At 35.9% G+C, this 22574-nt stretch overlaps 1 protein-coding gene across 1 annotated transcript in view; it reads left to right on the plus strand.

Moving 5' to 3' along the window:
- Positions 1-22574, plus strand: part of PREX2 (phosphatidylinositol-3,4,5-trisphosphate dependent Rac exchange factor 2) — a 285119-nt gene that overhangs the window by 157509 nt on the left and 105036 nt on the right. The window contains exons 26-32 of the mRNA XM_063606803.1: positions 112-319; positions 6452-6631; positions 9250-9344; positions 10134-10216; positions 10898-10988; positions 11623-11751; positions 18074-18115. Of these exons, the coding sequence (XP_063462873.1) occupies positions 112-319; positions 6452-6631; positions 9250-9344; positions 10134-10216; positions 10898-10988; positions 11623-11751; positions 18074-18115 (828 nt within the window). The remainder of the gene's footprint in view (positions 1-111; positions 320-6451; positions 6632-9249; positions 9345-10133; positions 10217-10897; positions 10989-11622; positions 11752-18073; positions 18116-22574) is intronic.

Here is a 22574-nt window from a genome sequence, read left to right on the forward strand (position 1 = left end):
ATACATATAATTTTATCTGTCAATTAAAAAATAAATGAAATTAATTGGACTGGGTTGTTATCGCAAGTTAAAGGTGATACATATTACTAAGGAATGACTTTAATTCCTCAGGGAAACTGAGCCCTATGGTGTACATTCAGCACACCATCACAACCATGGCGGCCCCTTCAGGTCTGTCTCTGGGACAGCAGGATGGCCATGGTCTCAGGTATCTGCTAAAAGAAGAAGACTTGGAAACCCAAGACATCTATCAGAAACTGCTGGGCAAACTTCAGACTGCACTGAAAGAGGTGGAGATGTGTGTTTGTCAAATAGATGAGTAAGTGTTTTGTACTACACTTTTAAGTTTGCCAAATAAAATAGCCATAAAAATGTGGCTTAGAAAAATTCAATCATTCTCTCTTTAGTTATTGGAAATTTAGGAGATTTGTGCTGATTATATAGATCCTCTTCATTCCAAAACCTTAAAAATGTTTTTTAATGGAAAAAATACATATAGGTATATATTTTAAGTAAGCATTTAATACTAGGGAAGAGAATGACAAAATTCTGTCTTATACAAGGATACTAAATGAGTCTCAGTGTAAAAATATTACCTTGAAAGATATATTTGAAAGAATACCAGTTTTGTATGAGGATTTCCTTGTATTCTTTGTAGTTCAGGGTGCAAATTTTGGTGAATATGAACTCAATAGATATTTATAAAAGACATAAAGTATAATAAATGCTTAACATACTTGTTAAATGAGTAAATGCAAAATTATGTATCTCTAGGACAAATTTTTTTTTCTGTTCTGATTGAATTCACGGCCTGCTAAGCAATAACCCAAATACCTGTGCCAGTATTTTTAACCAAGAGAAAGTGGAGGCAGTTAATGAGCACTTTTCCAAATAAATCAGTTCTAATTCTTATGTAAGAATATGATGGTTGGAGAATTGCCTGAGCTTGGTAGGATGGTTTGTCATATCATGGTATAGGACGATGCTTCACATCTAGTCCAGACAGCTCTGTATAGTCAGAACAGCATGGGGTTTGAGGTAGCTCAGTTTCTCATCTACAGAAGTGACTGAGTAATAATAATGAATTACAAGTTTGTGGTCATGAAAATTATACAAATTAATATAGAAAGTAATCAGCACACTGCCTAATATAGTGCTTGCTCATCCATTCAAGGGATGGAAATTATTGAATATATCCCAAATTGGCAGATTCTGAAAATAATAGAAATACTGTTATCTTCTTTTTATTGTACTCTCTTCGTGAAGTTGTTGATTTAAATGGCTACGGATGTGAACTCTTTTAACTTCACACACACACCTATCATCCTGTACTTCATGGATAATTCAGTTTTGACACAAAATATTTAGAACTTATTCCAAGCCTTTGTTGTAATTAGACATTATACGGATGAAGTCATAATTGACACGATCTCTCATTTTACACATTTTTGAAATTTAGAGATCAAAATCACATTAGATGCATCATATTTTAAAAATTATCCTCAATATTTAGTATTTACTTTGCTAATTTTCTGAAGTTTTATGAGTGATTTAGAATTAAGATTTTGTTTTTCTATTTCTAATATGCTAGTTTTGTATATTATACTGTGACTTTTCCCATTTACAGATGAATTAAACAGTTCAAGATTGCTAAGAGAAAAGGAGAGTATTTTTTTAAGCAATTGCATGACATTTTTGAATTGTGTTGGAATCCTTGTGACAGCAGTTTATATTTTAGGATATGATATTTTACTTCATTTAATAAATGAGATTTTATTGCATGATATATTTTAGAAACCAGTTATTGTCTCCCAGAGGTATTTATGAAGTATATAGAATTTTTATTAATAAGGCAATAAATAGTGGCATTGAATCATAGCTCCTAGGCCTCAAAGGGATTTTAAGAAAACATCTGGACCAATCCCATACTTCCAGTTCCAAGAGTTGTTATTGCCATTTTGGGATGAGTCTTGTCAATGGCAAGATTATTGATGTGCCTCAGCTGACACTGCTCAGGGACTAATCTTTAACGCATTGACGATCTAGCACTGCCTCACAATCCTCCAGACTTTGTCTTTGTTAATTTATTGACTTTTTTTTTTTAAGGTTCAGGTAATGTAGAAATATTTTTAGGAAAAAGATGTAAACCCAAGGAGCTCCTTTTACTTGGTTTAAAATATTTATATTTAAGACACTAGTTTCAGACTAGTTATTTTTTATTAACTAAAACTACTTAAAATGGTTGTTTTTCACTGAAGATTTCCCCACCCTGTTATTCTAAAAACCTCTACCCAACTGAGTGTGTTTATTAGAAAAGTGGCACACAGTGAGCAAATGATTGGAGAAACCACCTTGGTCTTCTTTGGGTACACCACATCATGTAATTCTAAGTATAAATAGGTTCCACACAACTTAGTGTGCAATATAATCCCTGTAAAACAGCACAATTATTTTAAGTGCCTGGATTCCCCCTTGCCTTTAATATTCAGAGATGCTGCCATGCAGTCGAGGTTAACACATTATTTAAAAATCTAGTATCTGAACAATTTTCTCACCCTATAGTAATTGTTCCTGGTCAGAGATGTCTTTGCAAGTGAAGAAGCAGATCTCGGATGTGTTGCCAAGTTTTAAGAGAAACTGCCTGATAGCACCTCAGTGTTAGCTTTTCTAGAAGTTATTCATCCCTGTGAAAGGTCCTGGGGTTGAGCTTGTCTTATCATAAAGTCTGGTTGTTCTGTCACCTGGGAATACCTCTCTTAGAAATGAAATTTCCTTTAACACATAGGCATTTCACTAAATCCTCCTACTTAGCTTCAGAGCCAAAGATGGAATTAGAGATGAATTTGCTGTCTAGTAACATGAGGTAAGATGATGTAATGAATTTAATCAAGGATTTGTGATTCCAGTTTCACTTTGGAAAGTTAAAGACTTTTGCCCTGCAATGGGTTATTTACTGGGTAATGACACTTAGGTATAAGAAATAAGTAAAAGGAAAAATAATTAATGTCCAAAACCTTTGACAGGGTTTTTAAATAGAGGATTTGTGTATTCTCACAGGGAGGAAAGGGGACTGGTAAACATAGGGAATTTGAGAACAGACTTCATTTTGCAGGTGCCAGACGCCTCAGGATTGAGTGGTGAACAAACCACACTTTAAGACAGTTAGTAACCCGGGGGTTACAGATAGGAATGGTGGTGGTGGTGGTGGTGGTAGAGTAATCACTGAGGTTTCCCCAAGCATTTTGCTACTAAATGTACAACAAGAGGGGCACACCATAAAAACCAACTTTTTTATAGATGCTTATTTGCCAGGCAAGATTACATTATTACATACATTGGCTTATTTCATTCTCACAGTACTTCTGTGAGTTGAGTTATGAAACACCGGGATGCACCCTACTCCCTCCAGAGTGTGCAAGTTAGATGCAGGGAGAGGAAATCCTGCTTAATTTGCATAGGATATGTATGTAACAATATGTCTTGCCTACCCCACCTCTAAAATGGGGAAAATAATAATACCTACTTCATAAGGTGCTTTTAGAGATTAAATGAATTCATACCTGTTAAGGACTTAGCATCGTGACTGTCATGAAAGCTGAACAGATGTTAGCAATGATGATGATGTTTAAAAACACACAGGTCATTGCAACATACTGTATACAAAAATCTTTCTTATCAATGGCACAAGGAGAAGATTCACCTGGAATTGCATGCTGCTGAAGGTTTTAATTAATGGACCTCTAGTAGGTAACTTAATATTTTATACCAATGAAAGTGAAGGGATTTCTGCAAGCACAAATATTATGGTTTGATGCCTTGTTGCTTTTCAGAATCTAGAAATTTTATGCAAAACATGGTGTTAAAAATACAGTTTTTCTATCATTTGTTTGTAAGCCTAACACTTGTTCCCACGGGGTCAATGCAAGCATGATTGCAGCTGTTTTAAATAAAAAGCAAATATCTGAATACAATTCATGTAACTTTGAAAAAAATTATGCTTAGCCCCATGACTTCTAATTTAAAAGATACATAAGCACAGAGGCCTCTTGGCAAAATGAGAACTCCTGCGTTTTTTCCCTCTTTGGTATTCAGAGTTCATCTGTCTGTGCAGCATGGAGCTTGGATAATTGGAGTTAGTCTAATGTTTTAATCTTTTGGGTGGAGAGGGTGAATAAATAGACAATGTGTCTTACAGGACATAAAAGTATCTTTCCAAAGAGAAAAACTGTGTTTAAAATCATCCATAGCTTTTGGTTATTAAAAATGTTCACAGGGCCTCAAGCAATGTAACATAGCTCCTTCAATTTTTCACTGGTGTCTAAAAACTATAAAATGTCAAAATATTGTTCAAATCTCACCTCGCTGTGAGACCTGACCTGACTGCACCACTGTTTGAAATGGCAGCTTCACGCTTCCTTCCCTGCTTTCTTTTTCTCCTTACCATTTGCTGCCATTTGATATACTAGAAAGTTTACTTGTTTTTACTTGTCTTCTCTCAGTAGAATTTGAGCTCCAAGAAGGCAGAGGCTTTTGTATTTTGTTTTTGTTGTTGTTGTTGTTTGTTTGGTTGGTTTTTGAGACAGTCTCACTCTGTTGCCCAGGCTGGAGTGCAGTGGTGTGATCTCTGCTCACTGCAACCTCCATCTCCAGGGTTCAAGCGATTCTCCTGCCTCAGTCTCCTGAGTAGCTTGGACTACAGGCTTCCACCACCACACCCAGCTAATTTTTGTATTTTTAGTAGAGACGGGATTTCACCATGTTGGCCAGGCTGGTCTCGAACTCCTGACCTCACGTGATCCACCCGCCTCAGCCTCCCAAAGTGCTGGGATTACAGGCATGAGCCACCGCGCCCGGCCCTTTTGTGTGTTTTATAAACTACTATATCCACAGCACCAAGAACAGTGCATGGTATAATAAATGTGTTTAGTGAAATCACTTAACAGGTATTTATTCAACGCACAGCATTGGGTTTGACATTATGGAATATGCGTAAGAGGTATAAGATATCGTCACCGTCTTGAAATAACAAACATTACATTGCTATGGAAAAATGAAAATCAAGATATGTGCTACTGATTGGAACTGAAAATCACAGGTATTTAGTAAATGCGAAGATGGCTGTTGGCTTGAGAAGCCCTATATGGGTCCTTTGTTTAGACATGGTTTAATTCATTTTGCAAGTTTTTTAGCATGCTGTTTGATAATAAAGTTCAATTCCATTTTTGCCTAATTTTGAGTTAGTTGTAACAGAAACATGCCACAGCCAAATGTTCAAGCCTAGAGTGTTGGAGTCAGCAGCTACTCAAAGTCCTCAGCAGGTTTCACACAGTTCAGTCTGACTGCGGCATTTTAGCCTGGAGCCAGGTGGAGGAGCTCTTTCTGTGGGCAGATTTGGGACATTTCATCCTGGCTGGCTTGCAGATGAGATTGTAATTACCCCATCCTCACATTGTATGTAACTCTGTTTAGTGTCTTGTAATCCCCAAGGCCAAGACTCCTGTTTGTACGAGCAGGGAGACGGATAGGCAATCCAATATTCTCCCTGCCAAATAGGGAATGCCTGGGCAAAACCCAAGGCATAGATAGAGGGTAGGTGGGTTTTTAATACTGAATATGAGCCAGTGAGGACATTAAGGCCCATTTATAGTTTGGGTTTAATATTTGGCTAGCACTTTAAAGATTACTGAGTATTTTCTTTTTTTCTTTTCTTTCTTTTCTTTTCTTTCTTGTTTTTTTTTTTTTTGAGTTGGAGTTTCGCTCTTGTTGCCCAGGCTGGAGTACAATGGCATGATCTCGGCTCACCACAACCTCCGCCTCCTGGGTTCAAGCAATTCTCCTGCCTTAGCCTCCCGAGTAGTTGGATTACAAGCATGCGCCACCACGCCCGGCTAATTTTGTATTTTTTAGTAGAGACGGGGTTTCTCCAAGTTGGTCAGGCTGGTCTCGAACTTCCGACCTTAGGTGATCCGCCTGCCTCGGCCTCCCAAAGTGCTGGGATTACAGGCATGAGCCACAACACCCGGCTGATTACCAAGTATTTTCATAAGGTGGTGATGGTTGTGCTAATGGCCAGGGGCTAGAGGTGACACCCATTATGCACCAGGAATATTCATTCTCACAGCAGTCATGGAAGCCAGTTATTCTCATTATCTCCATTTCACAAGTGTCAAACAAAACTATCACAGCTTTGTTTTAGCTATAGTCATACATGGCACAACCTGTATTTCAATGAAGCTTTCTGGTCTAAATTGTATGTTGTTTGTATGACTTATTTTGTGAAGAACAAGAGAACTTTGAATGACATGCTTTTTATGCAATAGCATATTTACTTGATATGAAACATTGAAGCACTCTAGAAATATTTGTAAGCCTATTGTATTCAGCAAATAAGGTAGTTATATATAGCAGACAGTTTGAAAATGTGCATTTTTTTTTTAATATTACATTGCAGCCTTCTGTCTTCAATAACATATTCTCCTAAATTAGAACGTAAGACATCAGAGGGCATAATACCAACAGACAGTGACAATGAGAAGGGAGAAAGAAACAGCAAACGGGTATGTTTTAATGTAGCAGGAGATGAACAGGAAGATTCTGGTCATGACACGATCAGCAACAGAGACTCTTACAGGTAATTCACTAATTCCTCAAACTCATTTTCTTAACAAAGTCAAATATGATGCTGGATTTTCCGAAAAGATCTTGAAAAAAGTTTTTGATTGTTTTTCTTTTAATTGGTCTTTCACAATAATCACCTGTTACTACCGACCTCAGACAAAGCATAGTGGGACAATGTAATATTTCAAATCCTTCCCTTTTCTAATATGAGTAGCTTGGAAAAAGCATTTTTTCGCTGGTTGTGTGAGCCTAATTTGGGAGAGTTGTTCTGTATATGGATTGTGTAACACAGATAGCTGGTAAGAAAATTGTGCCTATACAGGATTAACATTGTTTTCAACTATCTGTTTCTGTCACTGGTTTATTGGGTAGTGAATAGGAGTTCTTTTGGCCCTTTTTTCTCTCTTTTCTTTTCATTGTCTATGTTCCAACCTAATTGGACTAATGTTCCTTGCCTACCTCGGAGACAAGGCTTGTGGTTTTTACTCTCTTGGATACCTTCTGTATTAGTTTTGTAGGGCTGCTGTAACAGATTACTACAAACTGGGCAGCTTAAAAAACAGAAATTTATTGTCACACAGTTCTGGAGGCCAAAAATCTGAAACCAAGGTGTGGGCTGTGTTGGCTCCTTCTGAAGGCTGTGGAGGAAGGATCCGTGCCAGGCGTGGCTCCTTGATGCGTAAACGGCCATCTTCTCCCTGTGTCTCTGCACGTCATCTTCCCTCCATATGTGTCTTGTGTCCAAAGTTTCCCTTCTTATGAGGACATTTTATAGGGTGGCTTAAGGTCACGCCCTAATGACCTCATTTTAACTTGATTAGCTTTGTAAAGACCCTATCTCCAAATAAGGTCACATTCTGAGGTACTAGGGATCACTTTTCAAACAAATGAATTTTGTTGGGAGACCTAGTTCAACCCAAAATACTTTCCCTCCAAACTCTGTTATTGTCTTCCTACTAGACTTCCAAATGATGTCTCCTCACATGAACTTCCTTAATTCAAACTACTTTTTGTTCCTTGAATCCACGTATCACCTGATACCTCACTGAGGACTGTCATAACCAGCCATATAAGCTGTGTATACAACTTCAGCAGATTTTTCATTTATATTAATTGAAAGCAGAAACTATCTTCTTCACTCATTTATTATGCAGCGTTTTGCAATGAAAAGATATTGATTAAATAGTAATCAAAGTTCTCATCAGAGTATAACTAGCTACAAACTAGGAGCTAACATTAAAAATATACTTTTATCAAACACATGGGGGAAAGAGGAAGATTTTACATAATCCTCACCGCAAGCCTCGGTGGCAGGTTCTGATAGGAATTCCATTTTACATATCAGGAAGCTGAAGCCCAGAGGGCTGATATCATTTACCTATGAGACCAGGTGGTCTGGCTTCCCAGTTTGTCTCTTAACCACTCTACTATTCCAATTTCTATGTTTCCAAAAAGGATCTTAATGAACACATAAGAGTTATTCTAGAGATTTAATAATAGATCAGACAGATTAACCACTTTTATCACTTCATTTACTTTTCACTTCTAAGCATCCCAACCTGCTCTTTAATAGGAATCTGTAGAGTTTTTCCCAGTGGGAAATTACATGTCTAAAAATACTTTCTTACCTCAAGTTCTAGTTATCAGATAATTAAAATTACCCTGACAGTTTCCCTCTAGGCTAAGATAGAAATTTTAAATGTAAATTTAAAGTTAAGGACGTCCTTTTTACTTATTCTGAGAGGAAAGAAAATATTTTATCTCCTGCACTATTTCTGAAATTTGTCCCTGTTCACACACAAACATATTGAACCTTTCTTTCCTTGGACATTCATCATTATCAAGCACTTCCCTGTGCTAAAAGCTCTGAGGTGGAGACAGACAAGTTTCCTATCCTCCCTAAGGAAGCTCAGAGTGTAACCAATAAGTTATGATTTAAGCTACCAGAAAGGGACAGAAATCACAGAACAGTATTTTGTCTCTATTAGCAAGTTATCTAATTACTGGCATGTATCATGAAACAGATTATAAAGAATTTTAAGTTTGGCATGACTCCTAGTTTTATAGCTAACTGCCCTTAAAAAATCATTTAGGATTAGATTATATGATACAAGAAAATTTGAAATATAATTGAATCAAAAATATGCCATTTTTGGCCGGGCGCGGTGGCTCACGCCTGTAATCCCAGCACTTTGGGAGGCCGAGGCGGGTGGATCACAAGGTCAGGAGATGGAGACCATCCTGGCTAACATGGTGAAACCCTGTCTCTACTAAAAATACAAAAAATTAGCCTGGTGTGGTGGCGGGCGCCTGTAGTCCCAGCTACTCGGGAGGGTGAGGCAGGAGAATGGCGTGAACCCTGCAGGCGGCGCTTGCAGTGAGCCGAGATCGCGCCACTGCACTCCAGTCTGGGAGACAGAGCGAAACTCCGTCTCCAAAAAAAAAAAAAAAAGACAGAAAATATGCCGTCTTTAAAAAGTAAGATAGACTGAGTTGAACAAGTTTATCTTTCTCATAGTTTTCTCTGAAACATACTAATAAATATAACTGATATAAGTTTATGTCATAAGAAATTGCAGGGACACCTGGGCAGATGCACTCTTACAGTAACATGAAACCTGTTGTTTTCAGTGACTGCAACAGCAATAGGAATTCCATCGCCTCCTTCACCAGCATATGCAGCAGCCAGTGCAGCTCGTATTTCCACAGTGATGAAATGGACTCAGGTGTGTTCGTTGGTGAAGGCCTGTGGGCTTTTTGATATTAGTCCTATAGGAGATAACTTTAAGGTTTTAATTTCTTAGATCCATATGAATTTTTATTTTTACCTTTTATCAGTCACTCTCTGTGGCCACACATACTGCATTTCAGTTTTATGAGCTTGATAGTCTATTTCCCAATCCCATTTTAAAGGGAGTGAGTTAAAAAGCAATGAAATAAGCAAACTAATTGTAATCTTCAGATATGCTCCATTATCTCTGTATGGTTCTATGAAGGATTATAGGTACACAGGAAATATACTGAAAGTATTAGGCATGGTTGATGGGGATGGGCAGGTGTGGAGTTTGAAGCATTTAAGACAGCAGGTTCACCTAAGCTAGCTTTATATGTGGATGTTGAGGATTGAGGGTAATGAGAGAAACAGATTGATATAATTATCTTATAAATATATTATCTTGTGTGTGTGTTAAGAACAAAGACCTTTCATTCCAATTAGGGAAAATCTTAATTTTTGATTATGCAGTTTATGTCAACTCTTCAACCCCTGGAGGAACATCATTTGAAGGAATCTTTAACAAGTGTCCTTTCTGGGAGGCACTCTGCCTTCAGAAGAAATAGTAACATCCCAGGAGCTATTAAATCTTTTGGAACTCTTTCTCTGAACATGAGAACTGTGCATGGAATAACAGCTTGTGTTTAATTTTTACATTTTATTTAATATTAAAATATTTTGGTACGTTAAACATAAGATGAGTGATTTTTGTTTTTGGTTTTGTTTTTGTTTTGACATCTAGGTGATGAACTTCCCTTAAGTGTTCGCATATCTCATGATAAACAGGACAAGATACATAGTTGCCTTGAGCATCTTTTCAGCCAGGTACAATCGGGCATTTGTGGGGCTTTTGTTCCACAACTAAACTGTGAGGAGTCCCTTTTTCAGATGCAGTAAAAGGAGCTCAGAGTTAGAACAGAAAGGCCTCAATCTGTCCTTCCACCTCCTTTACCTCAATTTCTGACATTTAAACTAGGAATAAACATTCCTTCAGCCAACTAACCTAAAGGATTTTTGTGAATATCAAGTATTTTACAGTCCTGGGAAAATTACTGTTATACACATAGGAGTTACCCTTTTTAGTATTTTTTTTTTGTTTTTTGTTTTCAGAAAGCTTTTTGATATTTCTTGCTCAATATTATTTCTAATTTTAAAAAGCACAAGATATTGCCTTGGATGCTAATTTTGTTGTTTTACATTAACAAAATTTATAGCCATAACCAAAATTTGTAGTAGAAGATTTTACCACTTTGAAAAGGATTCCAATAACTTATATAGTAAATTTATATTTTGTGTTAATATATGGTAAGATAGTAAGAAATGTCATTGCAAATGTTATCAGGTGCATTTATTTCAATATTTTATGTAAAGATCGATTTCACAAGCATCATGGGGTTTCAAAAATAATTGTTGCTTTAAGAAAAAATATTTTATAAGATTTACTTTTAGAAATACGTATCATGTACTATGAGAAATACGTAACTCGGAAATCTCTACTATTGATAGGTGGATTCAATTACCAATCTCCTAAAAGGGCAGGCTGTTGTGAGGGCCTTTGACCAAACCAAGTATCTCACTCCGGGCCGAGGATTGCAAGGTAAGCCTTGAAAAATTAACTAGTAGAAGCAATTGAGAAAAACAAGGTGGTAGACAATATAGTCATGAAGCAAGCAGATTGCATAAGAGGAACAATTCCAGTTACTCATGTTTCATAATTCACCAAACACTACTTCTATTCTGATAATTTTTGAATACGTTAAAAAGTCAGCATAGGAATTTTTACATGTCTGTTTCTTTGAAAGTTTAAAATGTTTAATGCCTATAGGGGCCAGGCTGAGCAAAAATAAGTTAATTGGAGATACATAAACATGAAGTTGATTTTGCTGAAACCAAGCGTAGTGTCTTCTTGGCTGTTTCTCAGTGGTGAGGAAAGGGTGTGGGGAATGAGAGTTGATGAATGGAAAGGATGGAGCTGCCACTCTCACAAGTAACTAGTTTGGGATAATGAAAGTAGAGTTTGCATCTAAATTTGCTTCGTTTAAACATTTATAAGAAAATAACATTAAGGTTTGACTTTTTAGATTTAACGGATTTTCTGATGGTGTGGCAAAAGAAATGACCACCATGTCAATAGTCTAGGACAACAGTGACAGAAGAAGGTTTTGAAACCTAAAGGCTTCATTGTTTAGGAATTAGTTGAGACTTAAGAGAGATTTTCTGTGTTTATTTAGAATTTCAACAGGAAATGGAACCAAAGCTGAGTTGTCCAAAAAGGCTACGGCTTCATATCAAGCAAGATCCTTGGAATCTTCCCAGCAGCGTCCGGACTCTTGCTCAGAACATCAGGAAATTTGTTGAAGGTCAGCATGAAAAGCAAAGAACATTGCATGATATTAGCAATAATCAATTTAAAACCCACTAAAACCAAAAGTTTGGTAATGCCTGATTATTTTTTGCAGTGTTTCCTTTTGTGAAGAAAATAAAAGTACTGAAAATGGTGAGGGAGGAAGAGGGCAAGAAGGAATAAGATTATAGGGTCTTGTGTCCCAAGGTTATAAACATCATGGAGAATATTCTCAGTGAATAAAATAAGGGCTCAAAGTTATGAAGACAAATAGAACGTGAAGAGAATTTAAGACTCTATAAAAGGAGACAATATCATAAACAAATTCTGAAGGATTTACAAAAAGGCATGAAGCAAAAGTTTATCCACAAAAAAAAAATCAGTTGTGAAGCTGTATGAGAATCAAAATAATCACATAGGTTGCATCATTAATTTTTAAGTTTTTATATCAGAAGTGTTTGTCTAAGTTGATTGCTATTAACTACCATAACATTATTTACATGACATTCTATAATTGGTAAAACCTGTAAATTGGAGATATATAACTTTGAGACGACTTCATTGAGATAGATTGCATGTTGTTTAGAATCAGTGTGATTAAGTGAAAACTCTGAGAGTTTCAAAAATGATTATGGTGAAAAAGATAAAATGAGAATTCATCTAGTTTTAAAAATATATAACTCAGAAATTTTCTTCCCAGTGATTAGAACAGTGGTTGGCAACATCTGGAGGTATTTTTGGTTGTCACAATTGTGGGTGTGCTACTGACCTCTAGATAGAGGCCAGGGATGCTGCTGAACATTCTAGAATGTACGAGACAGTTCCTTACAAGGAAGAATTCTCTGATCCAAAATGTTAATAGTGCTAAGGTCGAGAAACCCACACAATAAATACTATTCCTGTGTTTACATTTTTATTCTTCAGTCATTTGTATGTCAGTTGGTTGTGGTCAATAGTATTCAATGGTATTTAACAGAATTACAGTGTAACTGCAGTTATTACCTTAAGTGGGGTAAATTAAAGAGAGCTGTAAATTTTGCTGACAAAAGACAACCCCTTATATCAAATGGAGTCTGAGTTAGTCACTTAACTCTTTTAGGCTTCAACTTCCACATTTATTAAATGACAGAGATGGCTTAAATGTTCTGTGATTACTAGGTCTTCTGCATAGACTTATACTCAAATATAACAACTTACGTTTAGAGATTAGTAGAAAGGAAATTTGTACAGATATGGAATACTTCCCCAAATAAATCATAGTGATTCTATCTTGCGATAAAATCGTGTATTTGACAGCTGGTTTTCTTGGCTATATTTTTATTTTATGGCCTAATGTAATGTTTATCTGTGATACTGTATAACATAATATTTAATGAAAAGTCTGAATTTAAAATTCCCCAAAATATGAATAGCATAAATGTTAAATGCATTTTTGAAAAACTATTATGTTTTAGAAATTTAAGTATATACTTTACTGAGTAAAAGACATTTCTGCTGAATAGATGCCAGTATTATGACACTACTAGAAACTATAATTCTGCAGTTGTTCTCATCATCTTTGAGATTTTATATTTGTTTTAAGGTAAATGCATATTGGCTAGGAATGGAGAAATCCTTAAATCATCTCCCCCTCTTTTTTGTTTTGAACAATTTTATCTTTCAGATAGAAATTTCTAATGCTCTCATTAGATTCAAAGAACTTCTTGGCTTCTGCGTTAATTTTACTATTTATCCAAAAGTTATTCAAGGGCAGGTTATTCAATATCCATGTAATTGTATGGTTTTGAGTGAATTTCTTAATCTTTATTTCTCATTTGATTGTTCTATTGTCTGAGAGAGTGGTTGTTATGATTTCACTTCTTTTGCATTTGCTGAGAAGTGTTTTATGTCTGATTATGTCATCGATTTTAGTGTATGTGCCATGTGGTGATGGGAAGAATGTATATTCTGTTGTATTGGGATAGAGATATCTGTAGATGTCTATCAGGACCATTTGATCAGTGCTGAGTTCAGGTCCTGAATATCTTTGTTAATCTTCTGCCTTGATGATCTGTCTAATACTGACAGTGGGTTGTTGAAGTCTCCAACTACTATTGTGTGGGAGTCTAAGACTCTCTGAAGGTCTCTAAGAACTTGCTTTATAAATCTGGGAAATTAATGAGGGCAAAGGTAAAACATACCAGACTCTCTGGGACACAGCTAAGGCAATGTTAAGAGGAAAATTTGTCACACTAAATGCCCATATCCAAAAGTTAGAAAGATCTTGATTTATAAACCTAACACCACAACCAAAAGAACTATAGAAGCAAGAGAAAATCAAACCCAAAGGTGCCAGAGGACAAGAAATAACTAAAATCAGAGCTGAACTGAAAGAGATTGAGATACAAAAAACCATTTAAAAGATCAATGAATCTAGGAGTTGATTTTTGAAAAAATTAATAAAGTAGATAGACCACTAGCTGGGCTAGTAAAAAAGAAAAGAGAGAAGATCCAAACAAACACATTAGAAATGACAAAGGAGATATTACCACTGACCCCACAGAAATACACATAACTATCATGTTATGTGCATTTACACATAAATGTCATAACTATGGACTCCTCTATGCACATAAACTACAAAATCTAAAAGAAATGGATAAATTCCTGGACACATGCACCCTCCCAAGACTGAACCAGAAAGAAATTGAATCCCTGAACAGACCTCCATAACAAGCTCCAAAGTTGAATCAGTAATAAATAGCCTGCCAACCAAAAAAAAGCCTGGAACCAGAGGGATTAACAGCCAAATTCTACCAGATGTACACAGAAGAGCTGGTACAGTTTCTATCAAAACTATTTCAAAGAATTGAGGAGGAGGGACTCCTCCCTAACTTATTCTAGGAGGCCAGCACTATCCTGATACCAAAAACTGGCAGAGATACAACAACAAAAAGAAAACTTCAGGCCAGTATTCTTTATGAACATCCATGCAGAAATCTTCAACAAAATCCTGGCAAACCAAATCCAGCATCACATCAAAAAGCTTACCTACCATGATCAAGTAGTCTTTATCCTTGGGATGCAAAGTTGGTTCAACATACTCAAATCAACAAATGTGGTTCATCATATAAACAAAGGAATATAAATCATTCTATCATAAAGATATGTGCACACGTATGTTTGTTGCAGGACTGCTCACAATACCAAAGACATGAAATCAGCTCAAATGCCCATCAGTGGTAGACTGGATAAAGAAAATGTGGTACCTGTATTCCAGGGAATACTATGCAGCCATAAAAAAGAATGAGCTAATGTCCTTTGCAGAAACATGAATGGAGCTGGAGTCCATTATCCTTAGCAAACTAACACAGGAAGAGAAAACCAAATACCACATGTTCTCATTTATAAGTGGAAGCTAAATGATGAGAACACATGGACACAAAGAGAGGAACAACACATACTGGGGCCTATCAGAAGGTGAAGGGTAGGAGGAGGGAGAGGATCAGAAAAAATACTTAATGGGTATTAGGCTTAATACCTGGGTGATGAAATAATCTGTACAACAAACCCCCATGACACAAGTGTACCTATATTAGAAACCTGCACATGTACCCTTGAACTTAAAAGTTTAAAAAAATATATTTCTAATGCAGGATAAAAAGTTTAATTTTTCAAAAAGTACTCATTTTAAGAATCTTACATTTTCATTTCAAGACCTGCTTTTGTATTCTCTGTAACTCATGTCACAATAAGCAGCTATAGGAATGATAACTATATACATACTGATTGATGGATTGATTGATATGTGTTGTGAATTTGGGTGCCACTCTTGGTCATGGGAGTCCAATGGCTAGTTGAGTGTGGTTGGATGGGCTGAGAGTCTTATAGTCAATGGTGTGGGGAGGGCTCTCTGTAGAATTTAAGTTGCATCTCTGGTTGCAAATTTCAGTGAGTTTCAGTGAGCTGTTTGGGTAAGAGCTGTGATTGTCACCATGTTAAGTGAGTCTTTAAAAATGATTACATTTTGCTTCATCTCAATGGACTATGCAAGCGAGAGGGCATGCTGCCATTTCCTGGTAATCCTGTGTGATGTCCGGTCCTGTTAGGAGTTAAAAAAGCATTAGGATCATTGAAATCAGTTGCTTGTTATGTGGAGGCACTCTGAGTAACTTCGCTAGTTCAGCATGAATTTATCCTATTCAACTTAAGTCATTTTCATTCTGCTTCCTAGACTGTCTTTATATAGTGAATGACTTAATGAAAGGTTAGATCTTGGAACTTAACTTAACCTGGCGCTACCAGGCCAGAATTTTTTGGTTTATATAAGCAGCTGGGATGACCCCATTTCTAATGTTTTTCCTAGTCTCCGATTTCAAAATACCCCATCTGTTATATACCACAGGTGATATCAAGGTATCATAATTCTATGATCTTTATTTAGAACTGTTGCAGTGCTATTCAAAAATTGTATCATTATATACTCACCCATTCATAGCAGATTAAACTGTGTGTAGAAGAGAGCAGAGAAGATAGTGAATTAAGTGAGGACAGATTAATTATATGGTGTCCCTAAGACGATGCCTATCTCCTGCTTAACCTCTGAGGTAAGTTATGGCCTCATATTATCAGCTGAATGAAGAGATTTTTATTTGAGTAGCCCACCATCACCTTAAATTCAGATGTTTATTAGTGAACACATTTTCAACTTTCTGTTCCCTAAAAAGAAAAATGCTTTATTCTAAATCTCATATTTTTTTTAGCAACCTATATTTTAAAAAGTTTTTTCCCTGCATTTGTCCCAATATTCTAAAGAGTGTCTCTTCAGTTTTTCCCTTTTTCATCACACTTCAGTAATTACAATGATTTTTCTGGCTAACCTCCCTCTCCCTATCTTTTTATGATTCTTAAAACCATTACGAGATTCATCTTCCTAAAATATCGTGTTCATAATTTCACTACTGTGTCACAGAGTCTCGCGGTGATTTTCTATTAGGTAAGACTAAACACATTGATCTGTTAGAAGCCATTTTTCAGTGGGGCTTTCTAATCATATCCCAATCTCAGTCTCTTAATGATATAATAAAATCTCTGTATGCTAGATTGTTAGATAATTGTTATTCATTCTCTACTATATTCCTTTGCTAGCAAAATCTCTCAATCTTAGAATATGTATCTCTTTTCTTGACAGTGATAATTTAAAGTTTTATGAAATATTTTCTAGTCTCATTTAGAATTCTATACCAACTTTGGCCAGATTCAGATTACAATAATAACAGTCTTCACTTGTATATAGGATTTTAAACAATTTTCAAAGACTTTTCACACATATTCTCACTTATATTTTACACAGACCTGTAAAATAGTTAAGGCAGATGTTATCTTCATTTATGAATGAGTTGAGACTCAAAGTAATTTAGCAATTTTCTAAAGCCACAAAGCTAGTATATAACAGCAGTCTTCTGACTCTTAGCTTATTGTACTTTGCTGCCTCTGAAATCCTTTTCTGCTTTCAGTCTCACTTGTAAAATGTGGTGCCCTTTGAAGTATTTCCTGCATTTCTTTTCAGTCAATTCTGTCTTTCTGACTCTACTGTGAATCTGTCTAGAATAGGATATAACTTAATCTTTTTTTTCCCCATAATCTTGGGCATTTAGCAGGAACTTTGTAAGTTTTTAAATTTACCTATTGCATATAAACTATAATTATTTATTAGTTGGAAACAAATGGACATGTAACTCATTGGACACATAGCAATTCGTATGAAATTCATACACATTTATCAAACATCTGTGATTGACCCTGTGTGGGTTGGAGTTAGAAGAAGAGTATATATATACACACACGTAGGTGTGTGTATATATATGTGTGTAATATATATATACATATATACGTGTGTGTATATATATACACACATGTGTAAACTTTGAAAGTTTAAATAACAGTAGCATAAATATTGTTTGACAGTTTATTGCTAGTGATTACAACAGTTGTAGCTTGCAGAACACCAAGCAGGCTAAAACAGCTAAGGATGACCTAAAAAGCTGCCAGGATTTGAATGGTGTTTCATTGACTGATATAATTCAGAGACATTTCAGGATCTTGAACAATGGATAGAATTTGTGTAGGCAAACAGGCAAGAGTAGCATGTCAAGTGAATTGATTTTTATTATCTAATATTAGGTTGGTGCAAAAGTAATTGCTGTTTTTGCCATCCATTGAAAGTAATGGCAAAACCACAATTACTTTTGCATGAACCTAGTACAATAAGATCGTACTAATTTTGACTACACAGTTAAAATTTGGTATTTGTGACAGAAAGAGTGAACAATTAACTGATGTGTTTTCTTTCTCTGCAGAGGTAAAGTGTAGGCTACTCCTGGCTCTTCTTGAATATTCAGGTAACATTTTGCATTTTATTTTTTTTTACTATTTAAGTGATTGTGGCCCAGAATCATAAAGGCCTTGAAATTTGAGGACAACGCCTTCAACCGTTTACAAAATAGAAATATGATCCCTACCTTCTCCAAACCTTTGGAAAGATTAGAAAAAGTACTCACATCATTTTAATAAAAATGCAAATATATATATATACATATATATATACACACACACTTGTATTCTCTTATAAGCAAAACCATGAAAACATATATGAATATAGATTTAAACAAAATATTATTAAACAGGAGAAAGGGAGTAGGTTTTGCTAAAGTTAATCATGTCTAAATTTTGTTTATGAGCAAGAATGAATGTATGTAAACATTTTACAAATCTTACATTAAAACACTTTTACCGTGCACTTAGTGGGAGCTCAAAAAATATTGGTAATGGAAAATGACACTAAAGGACAATTAAATATTTGATGAGATTCTAAATTGCAGATGATAGACTGTAAATGTCATAAAGGCAGGCACTATGTCTGTTTTGTTCATCAGCAAATGCCTAAAATAGTGGCTGGCATATAGATATTCAACAAATATTTGTGGCAAAAATGAATGAAAAATTATATGAATGAAAAAAGGAAAAATGTATGAAATATTTCAACAAGGTTTTCATTCAAAATGCATTTACAAGGAAATAGATCGTAAAGACTGGGAAAACTCAACTACATACCGTTTAATTACAGTGAACAGTTTGATGTTAGCCTGCTGTGCGTCTCTTTCTCTAGATTCGGAGATATATAGATATGTTGAATGAGTTACTTTTATTATTTTAATCTATTTCCCATAAAGTATGTGTATGTGTATACACAGAAATTCTATTACATTAACTAGATGTTGATAGGGATTTGTTCCTAAAAAATATAACCTGAATGATTACTTGTGATAGCAGTTAGCTTTTGTTGTGTTAAAAAAAAATTCCCCAAACTTTCTGGCATAAAACAATGACCATTTCTTATTGCTTACCTGTCTAGTGTCATCTGGGCATTTCTGGTGGTCTGTGCCAGGTTTTATTGATCTTGGCTGGGTTTGCACATATGTCTGCAGTCAGGTGGTGGGTTGTCTAGGCACAGGTGATCTAGGGTGGCCTTGCTCACATATGTAACATTTGGCTGGCTGTTAGCTGAGGTAACAGGGCTGCCTGGACTGCCTGTCTCTCATCATCTATGAGGCTAGCCTGTTCTTGTTCACATGGTGGATTTGCAGGGTTCCAGGAAGACAGTGGGAATGTCGAAGAGCTTGCCACCTTCTACTGGCCCCAGCATGTAACTGGCAAGGCCAGACTTAAGGGGTAGAGACATAGATTCTACTTTTGAAGGAAAGGGTCTCAAAATTACATTACAAGAGTGTGGATACAGGCAGGGAAAGAATTTGTGACCACTTTTCCAAAGTACCACACTTGGAAATTTTAAATTATGAATGGACCAAGTTAACCAACAAGGCTTTTTTATTTGTCCATTGGTTTTTTGCCGTAATGAAAAAAGGTTTTGCCTTGCTTTTTGACTGAGTAATAATAATGACAAAAATATCTGAGAGTTTCTGAGCTTTACTAATAACACAATTCATGGACCTCATTTTCTTGGAATTCACTGGGTCCCCACAACCCACCATGTGAGAATATTATTGTTTCCACAGTTTTAAAGGTGAAGAAATTGACATTCTGGCAGATTAATAATAACCAGCACATAGTATACAGTCAACACTGACGTTGGAGCATCTAGAAGGTTAGGCATATTGATGCCTTATTGAATAAATGAATAAATAGTAGGTGGCAGTTTTGAAATTCAAACTTAGGTTTGCCAATTCCGGAGGTGATTCTGGGATGCTTCGTTTTATTCATTAATGCTCAAATGGATGCTCTGGTAGATTTTTATTTTGATTTCAATTTTATTTTTCTATTCCTCTTATGATTCTTTATTTTCCTGCTTTATTTGCTCACCCTCTCTCCCCTCTTCTATATAGGATGACACCAAAACAGTAGCCAAAATACTTTATATTTTTGGCTGTGAAATTATGTTTATTTGAAAAGGGTAGACTGTGTCTTTTAAATATTCTTAACCTCCTTTTATTTCTACCTTTCTCTTTCTCTAATCTCCTTTTTTGTTGTTTGTTTTGCTTTATTTTCCCTGCAATCTCTGTGCTAGCATAATTTCTGAGATTGCTTTTGTGTGTCTAGAAACCATCTCATTCTTTTTAGACCAGCTAGCTAATTACAGATCTTAAACTTCTAAACAGCCAAGACTAAATAGTGTAATTTAAAACATGTGTTAGAAGATGAGTTTAAATAGGTGCTTAAATACTGAAATGAAACTGAAGCCTTTGATAGGTACAAAAACCATTTCTTTTGAGTGTACTCTCACTATAAGAAAAATATTACTCTATGATAAAAATAAATAATAAAAATCTTACTCTACAACAATAGTAAGCAAAAAAAAAAAAAAACCCTCAAAATCTCTGTTTTTCTTCTTTTGCTAGTAGCTGAAAGCAGATGTGATTTTTGCTGTAGTTCTTTCTTATTCATAAAAAATAGGAAATGAAGGCAGTGTGCCCTGGTCCATGTTTATAATCCCAGCACTTTGGGAGGCTGAGGATGGAGGATTATTTGAGGTTAGGAGTTTGAGACCAGCCTGGATATCATAGTGAGGCCCTGCCTCTGCAAAAAAAAAAAAAAAAAAATTAAAAATTAGCCAGATGTGATGGCACACACCTGCAGTCCCAGCTATTTGGGAGGCCAAGGTAGGAGGATCTCTTGAGCCTGGGAGTTTGAACCTGCAGTGAGCTATGATCGTGCCACTGTACTCCAGCCTGGGTGACAGAGCAAGATGCTCTCTCTTAAAAAACAAAACAAAACAAAACAAAAACACAAAAAACGCAAAAATACCTTTGGTAAAGGATGGATACTTGTAAATTTTGAATGGTTGCATAATTGAAAGAAAAAGACCTGGATATTTTTGCTGAGAGTTAGTAGATTTTGTTGTATTTATGTAACAAATTGCTCCTTCTCCATGAGCAATAAAGCTGAGCACCTACTCAGTGCCAGGCACGGTGCTAGATGCTAAACAAAAAGAAGAATCACAATGATAATGCTACACCACTTTACTTTGTTAAGTGCTTTAAATACTTTTTATCTCATTTATCTTTACTGTAGACCTAAGAAGGAGGAATGAACCCCATTTTCCACATGGGGATCTGATACCTAAAATATGGCTTAGAATGGGTGGTTGAAAGCAGATGATATGCCTCTAAGGAGTGTGAGCCTAAGTCACATGCCGCTTCTCTGGCCTTGATGTACTGATGGTTGCTTGGGAACACAGACTCACAAATGAATGCCCACTGTGCTATATAATTAGCCCTCCAGTAGAAGGATACCCCCAGGTCTATGGTGACCAGAAGAAGAGCCCCAGTACTTCCCTGGGGAGAGGGGAATTTCACAAGGGGAGATAATCTTTCAATGAGTTTCAATAGTTTGATGAATTGACTCTTAAAGATTGATTTAAAGTTTGCTAGGCAGAGGAGAAGGACAAGGGCATGCAATGCATCTGGAAGAAAGGTATAGGCCCAGTGTAGGCCATAGGGTATTTGGTATTTGAGGACTGCTGAGCGGTACTGTGTGGCTCAAAGAGGACAGGCCTGTGTACCCCACGCTTCTGACTGCTTTCAGATATGTTGTTTTAATGTGCTCTCCCAATAATTCTGTGAACATTGTTGCTGTAGTGTGGAGTGAACGGAGGGAAGTGGTATGTTGAGAAGCTGTAAATATAAATAGGGGATAGGTCACAAGGTCCCGCTTATGCCACTGTTTTCTAACTTTGTTATTCACTGTGAGATGATGGTTTGTAAAAAGTTAACTTGAAAAGCTCTTGACATAATATGTACATTTTGAATCTGTGCGAACAATTCATCTACTCTCTGTTGAAAATAGGAAGGTGGCAACAGAAAATTATCTCATGAAATATGAATTTTTATTCAATATGGCTGAGGCCCCAGCTTGGATCCTCTAGTAGTTGTTGCAGCTGTCAATTCCTGTAGGGTATTCATTCAGTGTTAAACATTTGAATTGGTGAATGAAAATAACTACAAGTTATCAACAGGTTTTGGTTTTGCACACTGAAAAGTTGACTGTTAATTGCAATCAGTTCTGATTTGATAAAGAGGTTGAAGGAAAAATCTTATTTTGGCTTAAATGCAAATAGTATATAGTAGCAGAGTATAGAATAAACATCTAAGTATTCTTTTTAGGATAAAAATAGAAAAGAACTTTTTCACAAAAGAAACTTGGAAATAATTATTTCTACCAGTGGCAAAGTTATTAATCCTGGTGATTTTTGTGAAAGCTTACAGTGCAGATCCTTCTTTTTCTAGATTTTTGCTTTTCACTCAATATCCATAATTTCTTTCCAATTAGATTTTTATTAAATCA

This window comes from Pan paniscus, chromosome 7, assembly GCF_029289425.2.
Source record: "Pan paniscus chromosome 7, NHGRI_mPanPan1-v2.0_pri, whole genome shotgun sequence".
NCBI classification, from domain to species: Eukaryota; Metazoa; Chordata; class Mammalia; order Primates; family Hominidae; genus Pan; species Pan paniscus.